Source organism: Rattus rattus, chromosome 12 (genome assembly GCF_011064425.1).
Source record: "Rattus rattus isolate New Zealand chromosome 12, Rrattus_CSIRO_v1, whole genome shotgun sequence".
NCBI lineage: Eukaryota > Metazoa > Chordata > Mammalia > Rodentia > Muridae > Rattus > Rattus rattus.
Genome location: NC_046165.1, coordinates 65831748 through 65843932, shown reverse-complemented (window position 1 = coordinate 65843932; position 12185 = coordinate 65831748). Strand labels below are relative to the sequence as shown.

Genomic DNA, 12185 nt, shown 5'->3' with positions numbered 1-12185 from the left:
GGCAGCGACCGGGAAGCCCCCAATCTCTTTCATAACCCTACCTCTGTTCCCTTCCACAAATTCATGGACCCTTTAAAATTGTGTATATATGCAAATAAATATGCAAATGCAGTCTGAGTACATAATCTCTTGATTCATTGATAAGTACTTAGGAGAAACACACTTCATCTCCTCTGATACTGCACTGCCCCTCTGTGGCCAAATAGAGAGCTCTTCACTCAACAGTTTCCAGAGCTGCCTAGAGTTTCTACGCAGAGACCGTTATCTCACTAACTTTTCCTTTGGCACCAATATGCCTTCCCATGGAAAGAGATTTTGTCCTGTTGAGAGCAGCTGTCACACTTTCTCTCCTACACTGAGGGGAGCCGCAGAGGGATCTGCGGCTCCCAGGTTGAGGATGGGGGCAAATATATTCAGTGGGCCTGGATGTGTTTATTTGAAAGAATTGGCTGCCCTTACCTGATGGGGGTTATGCCAAAAGATAAGAAGGAAGGCAGGTGTGTTAGACACTATGTGTACCTAGCAAGTAGTGGGATTGTGTAGAGTTGCTGGTCTAGTGTTTCTCATTAGGGAGGGGTAATCAATTCCTTGCAGTGATGGGTAGGATAGTGTTTTAAATCCGGTGACTCCCTAAAGGAGAAGCTAAGTGTGTACAGTTAGGAGGAAAGGGTTGGCAGGTCTGGGTAGAGCTCAGTTGGGAAGAGTCTAGGCTACTCAAATAGGGATGAAGCTTAAGGGTGATTGGTCAGGGGTAGTGAGGCTAATAGCATGGGATAGGTATCCCTACCTAAAGGCTGTGTATGGAAAGGGGCACAGGAAGGCAGCCAAATAATCAGTTTCAAAGCTAGGAACATAACTTAGTGCCAGAGTGATTTCCTCAGTTGGATCTTAAGTGAAATAAATGGTATTCATTAGGAAGATAAAACATTTACATTGTACTTAATAACAATCTTCCAAATACATAAAGCAAAAACTGACTGAGCTTTGGTAGAAACAGATCATTTAACAAGAGTAGTCAGAGACTCCAGTACTTAACTGTTAATAATATAGGAACAGTGAAAAAACTAACAAAAAGAAAATAGACGGTAGCAACACTATCTCACTGTTAAGGTCTAGGTAAAGTATTAAGGCCTTTCTTAGTCAGGGTTCCTATTCCTGCACAAACATCATGACCAAGAACAAGTTGGGGAGGAAAGGATTTATTCAGCTTACTTCCACATTGCTGTTTCATCACCAAAGGAAGTCAGGATTGGAACTCAAGCAGGTCAGGAAGCAGGAGCTGGTGCAGAGGCCAAGGAGGGATATTTCTTACTGGCTTGCTTCCCCTGGCTTGCTCAGCTTGCTCTCTTATAGAACCCAAGATCACCAGCCCAGGGATGAAACTACCCACAATGGGCTGGGTCCTCCTACCTTGATCACTAGTGGAGAGAAATGCCTTACAGCTGGGTCTCATGAAGGCATTTCCACAACTGAGGCTCCTTTTCTGTGATAACTCCAACTTGTGTCAAGTTGACACACAAACTAGCCAGTACAGGCCTAATGGAATGTTAAGGCCTAAGTAAAATGTTAAGGCCTAGGTAACAGTTACCTGGCTAGCCTGCCATTACAGGGAAACTTTCTCTGCTGTTACTAAGAAACTTTCTAATGCCCAAGGTGATTACTTATTCTGTTATATTCTAAGCTCTTAGGAACCATCATGATAGAATCAGTAGAACTGCTTTGTATAGTTACTCACTATAAACTTGGACCTGAACTAACCACCCAGCAGTTCTTCCTGCACCTGTGTGTAAGCTTTTATGGTATTAGCTTTTATAGCCTACCATGGGCATGAACCCCTAACATAAGAGATAGAAGAAACTATTTAAAATAAGATTTCCATTTTGAGTAGGAATTGAGTAAAGTTTAAGTTTCCAAGCCCTCCTTGGGACTGACATACTACTTGGCAGAAAGAAACATGAGTGTTAGACAAGTCCCATCCTGGTAGACAAGTGAAGACATGGATGTTAGAAAAGGCAAGTACCATGCCACAGTTGAATACCCCAACCATTGGGAGTAGTGTACAATGATGAGCTGTCCAAAGGAAATCTCCATAAATCCTGATTGGTGGAAAAACTTGGCACCTGAAGGACCTGCACCTGGTATTATGGTTCAATTCCTTAATCAGGGCTTGACCCTGGCATATGCTCAATGAACTATTCCTGTCTGACTGAGATTGGTGTTCATGGGGATTGTGAGGCAATTCCTGGACCCCAACACTCATAAATATCCATTCAGCCAAGAACATATTCTTAAACATTCAGGGGCCATTCTTCAGAATAGGGCAAATTCCTGGTCCAGAGAAACTCCAAGGATATGCACAGAACTTAGGTGAGGAAAAAAAAAATACAGTGCGAATCTCACTCACATCTGTTTAACAGCATAGACGCATTTGGGGGATGCTTTCCCAGCGCATCAATTGGCCATACGCATGTGTCCACCCTTGCCATGACCTACTCTGCTCAGGACTGAATGTGTTTGAGGCACATCTAAACTACATCACTGTCCACAGCGGTTTTCCATGGATGTCAGCCTTTGCCTGTTTCTCCTTTTGCTCCTTCCTCTTTACAAATTCAGCACACTGTGGCTAAAATGTTTCCATTCATTCAGTAATCCCATCAGCTTCTGTTAGTTCTAAGTTGAAAATTTCTACTTCAGGAGGGAGTTTATACGAAGAAATGAAGCTAAAGGTCAAAGTTTTGAACCTACGAGGTTCAAAGTTTAGATGAGGGTGAAACTCTACAGATACAGGAAAGAGGCATTAAGCTAGATACATATTCTGTGGTGTCTTCCTGATGTCTTGTGACTAAGAAGAGACACAGCCACCCAGCTGAAGGTTTGTGCACAGGCTGCAGGTGTGTGGGGAGCACTGTGGATCCATAGCACAGAAATAAGTGCCTGAGTCTGTGGTCTGGGAGGAGGAGATGTGCAAAGAGCTTCGTCGTTCCCTTGTGACTGTCGTGGACATCAGTCTTCCACTCTGCTTTGTCCCAGAAGGATTGTAAAAGAGGCTGACAAGGTTTCCCCCAGGACGTTGGAAAAACCACTGCAGCCGGGTTGCTGTGGTGGAAAAGTTGCACTGCAGCTCTGCGTTCTCTCCCTCCTGTAGAACCAAGGACACAGGACTCTGCTGCACTTGCTGCCCCTTCACCCCTGATTAGAAACAGAGAAAGAGACACAGATGACTGTCACTGCAGTGTCCACAGAGCCCTGAGCACAGCCATGACCTCTGAGAAGGTGGGAGCTCTGCAGGACTCCTAAGCTGCACCCCCACTCCTCCATGTGCTGAGCCAGATCCTCTCAGGTGCCCTGAATGCTGACAGCCAGACTCACAGCAAACCTGGGTGCACAGAAGCCCCAGCAGAGAGCACAGCAGCCTCTTCATGGTGCTTGTGTGGCTGCTGGAGACAGAAGCAAGTAACCAACCCCTGGGCTGTGGTGTCAGGGTGGCTGTTGAAGTGTCCCCTCCTCCTGCAACTAGTCAACTCCACCCAGGAACCCTGGCAGGCCACACCCTGCTGAGTTCCCTCCCAGCCTTCAGAGCCTGAAACTCCTCTCAGACCAGACCTGGCTGAGAGTCTGGGTGGAGGAGGTGAGGGAGATGGTTCTTTGATGATATTGGGATCCTAAGACAATGGAGGAAACTTTGAGGAGGAGGGGACCAGTTTACCCTAAGAATAAAGTGTCTGGACTGTATCAACAAGAGTCTGAGGAGTGGTGTACAAAAGAACAACTGAATATTATATCCAGAATATGGGTGCATGCTCTGACTAAAATGTTTTCATTGACCTATAAATTGATTTAAAGGAGATTCTCCAATCATACAGAGTAACAAGATAATAATTATTATGTAATATAGATTTAATGATCTCCTTTTCTGGAATAGATAAGGCATGTGTGTTTGGTCACTCCTTTTACAACCCAAGTTTGTGGTAAATAGTTTTAAAGGCCTGTGAGCAGGAAGTGGGGAAGAGAAAACAAACCTGTCTGTAAGCTCCCGAGGAACAGGAGCAAGAAGTGCTGGTGTGCTATTGTGCTTGGTGACTGCACAGAGCAGCGTACTTCCCACTTGTAACAACGGAAGTACGCATTTTAAAGTTTTTCAGAACAGGACAAAATCCCTGAAAGTGGCTGCGTGTCTTACTGCTCAGTTCTCAGGTGGTTTGTGTCCTGCACTCATGACTCAGTGCAGAGAAGCATGCAGCTGCCTCAGTCTAATGATCAAGAGAGTTTTTTTTTTATCTTTCCTGCACTCAGTCTGAAAGCCCCCAGGCCTGAGACAAACTGACTTCCTGGTGTGAGCTTCAGGAGGCACTGGAAAGCCAGGTGAGGGTGTCACCCGTGCAGGGAGGGACCCTGAGGGACTAGGGATGAGCAGCTGTCCCTCAGCTCCAGAGCAGCTGCTGCACATGCACAGGTGCAGCCATCATGCTGGGGCGCCCCTGGGCTCAGCACCCTCCTATAGCTTCAGTGCTGTGTGTAGCTTCAGAGCCACAAGAGGGTCTCTGTTCAGAGTGAAGCCACACAGTGTTCTTTCTGTGAAGATGGACTAAAGATAGGTGACAATCACAGAGCTGTCCAAGCTTCAGGATGCCCAGCAAGGTCACCAAGAGGAGCAGAAAGCAGCTGACTCCTGTCAGGGATTCTCTAGAAAACAAATATAACCAGGACACCACCAGTGCTCAGAGAAGAGCACAGAGGTTGCTCTGAGCTTGAGGAGATGTTGGTTCCTTCACTACAGGGAGATTGAAGGGACTGGCAAGAAGAGCAATTCTTGGCGATGATCTTCCTCTCGTATCTGAGATTCTTCTTCCATTGTTAAAAATCCTCTGACTAAAATATGCCTAGCCAGGACTGTTGCCATCGCAGTAGAGTACAGACTTAGATTTTCCATAACCTACTTTATAAGGATTCTTAAATGCTTAACCTTCCTTCTAACCCATTGATCAAAGGTAGGGGAGAAAGATGGATAATCAGATAAGGAGAAACGCAGCTGTTTAGAAGTAGTTCTTTGGGGAGATTGTAATGTTCATTGTCAGAATATGAGCAATCCTGTCCGAAACATCAAACATGAATCAGTAGCTGCCATCCAAGCAGTAGCTCAGTCCAGTCAGCAAACACCCAAACATGAACGGTAGCAGCAGCCATATCCAGAAGAAACCACAAGGCTCCATCAGATCAGCACAAGTCTTCAGAAACAGCAGGAATCCTATGAGACTTTTTTGGCAAATCTCTCTCTATGCAGTCATGACAATCAAAGATCTTTGGAGAGCAGCACAGTGATGCAAGGCATATCAATGAAGAGCATTATCAGTAACGACCAGTGAAGCTTTGCAAGGTAAACTAATGCGAGAGCATCCTCTCACTGTCTGTGGGGTTAGATTTATACTCTTCATAAACATCCCTCACACGCTCAAGCATCTGCTCCAGGAAAACATCATATGCCTTCTCACAAGACGGCATCCAGAAAAACACACGTGTCTCAGCAAAACCTCCTCTCATAAGACAGTTTCCAGAAAAGCATCACATGACACAATTGAGTCTCCAAAGAAACCAGAAATTACCACTTCAGTAGGGAAAGTAAGTTTTTCTATCTTTCCTTTAATCTACAGAAAACTCATTTCCTAATTAGAGAACAGTGTCCTATAGAGAACAAATTTCAAAATAAGTTTAAACTTTTGATGTGCTTCTCACTGTCTGCCTCTCACCCGACATGAACTAAAGTCACTTGGGAAAGGGAAACCTCAACTCAAAAATTGCCCCCGTGAGGCTGGGGGACTGACTCACAGTGGGCCTTGTGATCCTGGGCTGTGTAGAATAGCGAGCTGAGCAAGCCATGAGGAACCAGCCGATAAGCGTCATTTTCCCATGGTGCTTCTTTAGTTTCTCCAGGATTCCATACCTAGACTTTGCTTAATGATGGACTACAGCCTGTAAGCTGAAATAGACCCTTTCTTTTCTAAGTTGGTTTCATTTCAGTAACAGGGACAGTAACTAGAACAGAAATTGGTACCAATTCTGATGGACCTGACCATGTGAATTTTTATGCCTTGGATGATTTTGGATATGAATGGTAGAGAATTTGGAGCTTCTGACCATGCTTAATGAGATGTGGGAATATGGAAGAAAAGAATGTTAGTGATGATCCCTGTTTGAAAAGTTCTGAGGGAAGCTAAAGACTCCCCCATGGACTCTACTTGGAATGCCTGTGTGGTATTTTGAGATAAGAATCTATGGCTTCTGGTCGGTTAGGGCTGAAAAATCAGCTGTGAAGTGAAATTTCTGCTTTACTAAGATAATTAATGCTGGTTAAGTGAGTATTAAAAATCACCTATGATTAAGAAGAGGAAAGAATAATTAAAGTGAAATTTAGAAAGTATTTCCTCAAGGTTTACACACAGATGTGGTCCAGAGGGGACCCAAACTGCAGCTCAAGATGGCAGACAGATTTCATCAATAATGTAAAAATGTCTTTCAGAAAAATACATAGCGATTGAAGAGGTCATATAGAGAATTTGAGGCTTGGTGATTTGAGGTAGAGTTAGAGTCCTTGAAGATGCTGTAAGAGGGTCTTAGTAAACGGGAAGCTTCAGTGGTAGTGGAGATCCTAGCATAGTAAAGATGTCATGACTTCTGTGGGATGAGAACCATGAACTGCAGATGGTATGAAGAAGAGCTTGTTCATATGAGCATATGAGACCAGCACGGCTTGCAGTGGCTTGGAGAGTCAGAGAAATTGAACTGCCGAGGCTCTTTGGAGCCAGGAAGACCATGAGTGAACTCCAGAGACCAGATACTAAGCTACATTATTTGATTTACACTGGAGAATGTTGGGCTTTTCTTTGATATGACTGTAACTGTGCCTTGGTCCTTCATTTTTGATTCTGCAAGAGAGTCTGAGTAATTTAGAGACCGAACAACTTTTAAAGTGTTCAAATGTAGGGCTTTGAAAGTTATACCATGCTTTATATTATTTTAGCATGAGATCTTCGAAATAACAAGAAAGGCAAGGCTGTGTTTTAATTGTGTTGCCTTTGTATGTCAAGTTGAAAAGGGTCAATGTTATGGGTCAGTGTTTTATCAACTTGTCACAAACTAGAGTCACCTGAGATGAGAGAATCCCAATTAAGTGTTTGCTGTCTTCTGATTAGCCTGTGGGCATGTTTGTTGAGGTACTTTCTTGATTGGTGATTAATCTGGAACTTTCTAGCTCATTGTGGACAATACCATTCCTGGGAAGGTACATGGTCCTAGCTTGTATGAGAGAGCGAGCTGAGCAAAACACAAGAAGCCAGCCAAAAAGCAGTACATCTTCCTGGTTCTGCTTTAACGCCTGCCTGGAGTTCCTGCCCTGACTTCCTCAATGGTGGCCTGTAGCCTCTAAACAGAAATAAGCGCTTTCATATACAACTTGCTTCTGGCCCATGGTTTGTTATAGCAAGAGGAAAAGTAGCTGGAACATTTATGTATCAAGGAAAAGTTATATTTTCTAAATTTAGCTATAAATTCTAAAATGGTAGTATCTAAAGTGTCAAACTTGTGACTTTAAAATTTTTTTGTGAACAGAAAATGTGCACAAAAATTTTAGTGTGAAAAATACAATATGTTGATATATTAAAGGCATTTATCAGAAATATCCCAGTTCAGAAAACTATAACATATTTTATTGCTAAAGTTCTAAACATCATCAAAATGCACCGTCGGTTGTCGCGCGCCCAACGTCCCGCCAGCAAGAACGACGTGTGGCAACAGGATTCTTCTGCGAACAAGCCTTTACTCTGGTACAGCTCTCTTGAACAGGGACAGGGGACCACGAGCGGCAAAGTTGCTTGCCTTATATACACAACAGTATGCTAATAATCTCTCAGGGATTGGTGGGGCACGGGTCACCCCACTATCACCCCACTATCACCCCACTACTTGTCCTCCAGGGATTGGCGGAGAATGAATCACCTCACTAGCATGGTACCGCCCCTCATTAGCATATTAACGGCCAACTGACACCAGGTGCAAACCCTGCGCATGTGCAGTACCATTGTTCACCACTGGAGGGCGCCCTACATCTCCCCCTTTTTTGTTTAATAAAATGACTGGTCTAGATCTGGGTGTCACCTCAATCTTGTCATTGCTCCTGTCTTAGGTCTTTCTCATCCAAACTCGGCCTTACCCGTCATAGAGTTACCCTATTGCCACCGGGCCCCTTGTCTTAGGGTGGTCCGAGCCCGAGGAAAGTTGCCTGTCTTTGGATGCATGACTTCACCTGACAGTGACAAAAAATGATCTAGGGCGAACTCTTAATCTTTCAAAGAGGCCAGCCATATGTTGGGAGAAGCACCCTTTTTGATGGCGGTCATAGCCTGGTAAACAACCACTTTGTGTCTGGTATGTTCTCTTTTTAAACGGCCAATAAGCCAGAGATCTATTCCGCATAAAAAGAGGACAATAGCTCCCCAGGCAAACATGCCCACCCACTCCTTAACAAGGGAGAAAGCATTGGTAATCCATGAGGTAAAATCTTCAACTGTGATGGGGTCCAGCCTAGTGCTGTTGAGGACAGCAATCTGCATCAGCAATTGTCTTGATAGTTGCTCTGCTTTCATGGACCAGTTTCCTTTCAGATAATTCGAGATTTCTTTGCTCTGTTGAAAATGCTGAGAAAAGTTAGCTCGCAAAGGAATAATGCATAAACCTCTAAGGGAGGAAACACAAGACAGCTGTGTCATATGATACAGTGCTTCAATTTGTTCTTGAACTAAATCTATCCTTTGATTGGCTAATAGAAGGCCAGATGCCAAATGGGTATTAAATTTTCTTGTATCTCTAGCACCACTGCAGTTCTTTCATAAATCTGATCGACAGTCTCAGCCGCCTGTATTTGATTGGTCATAGCTATTGCAGCTGTGGTAGCTGCGGCAGCAGACAGCACAATGGCTGAAATTATGACTGCCGTAATTCCAAAATCTCTTTTGGCTCTCAGTAAATTAAGAATAGGAAAGCTATCTGGGTTTGTCTCTACTGGGATTCACACAAAGGAGGGAATCTTAACCATCACTGTGGTGTCATTGGTGCCATCCCGGCATTCAGCTAAATAGCAGACTACATCAGAGCTATTACAATTTAAAACACCATTGCTGACATTAGTGCTTATCAGAAAGAAAAAAGGTGATCTAACACATACTGAAGTACTAGTGGCAATATTATTTGCCAAGAGGTTATTATATTGAATATTGGTCAACCTGGTATCATTTTTTCTGGTAGCTGAAACATTATACAGTGTGAAGTTCTCACCCATCAACCTAGCAAAGGGGGTCAGGGATATATATGCCCCTTGCTCATTGGACAGCATCCATTGAAAGCAAGGCCAGAGATTATGCTTGCCAGTCTTATTCTCAAAACAGTAGAATTGCTATGAACTGGCATGGGTACTGGCCAGGATCTGGCAATAGCCCACAGGGTGAGCGAATTAACCTGTATTACCATTCCCAGTAATAATAGTAGGTAGGGTTCGTAGTCTCATCTTCAGGAAGAGCAGAAGGCAATTTTCGAGTCAAGCACTCGGGTAACCAAATTGGATTTTCTTGATTCTGCGGAAAAACAAATCACTCCCCTAGATCTCAAAATCACGGGATCTGGGCCACTCCATTCATCAGTTAAGACATCCTTCCACTTTACTTCTGCATTGTAGGTGTAGTAGTAGCATGGCAATCCACGGCAGAGCGGCCATGCGCATCCAAAATTAAGAAATTTAGAATAAAAAGAGCCAAATAAAGTTGTCCTTTTGGTGTTTGGCTGCTGGCAATTCCCTCTTTTTGTTTTTGTATAAGCTCTTTTAAGGTACGATGTACTCTTTCCACAATTCCTTGCCCTTGGGGATTGTATGGTAAGCCTGTAGTATGACCAACCTGCATTGTCTGGCAAAATGCCTGAAAGGACTTTGCAGTGTAGGCAGGCCCGTTGTCTGTCTTGAGACTATCAGGATTTCCCCAGGCTGCCCATGCCTCTAAGCAATGACTAATGGCATTATGAGCCTTTTCACCAGTCATCAGAGTAGCGTGTATAATACCAGAACAGGTATCAACAGAAACATGAGCATATTTTAAATTTCCAAATTGAGATATGTGTGTGACATCCATCTGCCAAAGTTTTAGCGGGATCAGACCACGAGGGTTAATCCCCACATGAGGAGGGTGGTGAAATTGAACACAATTTTGGCAACGTAACACCACATCACGAGCTGCAGCTCTAGAGATTTTAAATTTTTGTTGAAGAGTAAAGGCAGGTACATGAAACTTTGATGAAATCCTCTAGCGAGATCAACCGGAGTGGCATGAAAAATAAACTCTCTACGAGTACTAGCATCCACCAGGGTGTTATTACTGGTCATGGGACCAGGCAAATTAGTATGGGCTCGAATATGTTGTATAAAAATTTTATTTTTTCTGGCCCAAATCAAATTTTGTAATTCTAAAAGAATTTGACATACAGTACTACTCAGACAGACCAGAGGGCATGGTGTGGTCGCAGTGAAGAGTGAGAGCAGAAAAGAAAACTGGAGGAAGTCAGGGAGGGAAGATAAGGATTCCAACACTGGAAACTGTTGGGAAATAAACTGACTCTGAGTTAAGCAACCGAAAAAGAAATCACAAAATAAAAAAGCTGCAGCTAAAGGCTGTAGGATCTTGGTGACACCAAAGTGTACAATGAAAAATACATTGGCCACAGAAGTCTGTGAAACTCAGTTATTCACTTCCTCTAAATCCGAAATATGTTTATGGCCATCTTATCATCACTTGGAAAATGAAAGTCGTAATCCTTAGCATCAGCCAATCCTAAGTGTGGGTAAAGGGTTCATTAAGTTGTGTAAACTTGGAGTCTAGTTAATTTTGGTGTGTGATGTTTTTATTAATTTTCCAGACTTTCTTATAATAAAGCTTATAAAGCAAAATAAAATTGTAATAACAGGGAATTCAGAGAGAGAAGGCTTTCCATACATTTTAGTTTTAAAAACAATACAAAACTCAAAACTATGCGGACATCCCAGAGGACTCTTCTTAAGGCCTAGGACTCAAAGTAAGAAACTCTGAAGCATGAACTTCACTAATCCCACATGGAAGTTTTTAGATCATTTATCATCTAAATGATGCAACAAATATTTTAATGTATCAGTTTATCACCTTAATATTCATACCATTGAAAAACAAGAAATATGGACACTGACCTTTACATAAGGAAGGCGAGTGATCAGCTTTTACAGCCTAAGCTAATGCATAACTTATTTATTATCCCATTGAAGGACACTTCTCCTAGTTGGTGGGGAGTGTGTAAGTACAGGTATTTTTGTGGTACATGGTCTGAGGGTCCATTGGATATATGTGTTAATCACGTGGTTGGATCACATGGCCGTTCTAGTTTCAATTTTTGAGCAACCTCCACACTGCTTGGTACAGTGACCATACTAGTTTATAACCCCTCTACAGTATATGAGGACTTCTCTTCCCTTATGTCCTTAGTGGTGTCTGTGTTAGTTTTATAATAATTACTTAGCTGAAGTGACATTCATTTGACTGAAGCCTTCATTTGTGTTTCCCTGAGAGCTAAAGGGATTGAAAACCTTTTATAATACTTACTGGCTATTTGCATTGAATTTTTGAGTATCTATTCAGGTCATTCATTCATAAATTGGTTAAATGATTTGGTCTTCGAGTTTTCTTGAGAAAATACCTCCACAATTTGATCTGGAGTGAGCCTTTAGGCCCTGTGCTTGGTTGAAGATTGGTGTGGGAGGGCCCAGCTCAGTCAGGTGGTCCTGGATGGAATAAGAAAGCAGGCTGAGCATACCGCATGGGGCAGGCCAGTAAGCAGAACTCCTCCACAGCCTCTGCATCTGTTGTTACCTCCAGGTTTCTGCCTTGATTTTCGTAGGTAATGAAACATAAAACATTCCCTTCCCAAGTTGTTTTGGTTACAGTGTTTAATCACAGCAATAGAAACTTTAACTAGACAACCTTCTAGTGTCCTTTTCAATTTCTTCCTTCATTAAAGTTTTCTTTGGGAATCTTCCACCTCTTTGTTTATGCATTTTTTAAGCCATAGAGAAATAATTTTTCTTGATTTACTTTATGCCTGGTTTTTTATTACTTGCACACAGA

General features: G+C 42.9%; 1 gene segment (V, D, J or C); it reads right to left on the bottom strand.

Annotated features, from left to right (window-relative positions):
• Nucleotides 1–2842: 2842 nt before the first annotated feature.
• On the bottom strand, nucleotides 2843–3502 carry LOC116913202. The segment is given in 2 exon segments: nucleotides 2843–3189; nucleotides 3370–3502. Coding segments are annotated over 2 exon segments (399 nt in total).
• Between the last annotated feature and the right edge of the window lie 8683 nt (nucleotides 3503–12185).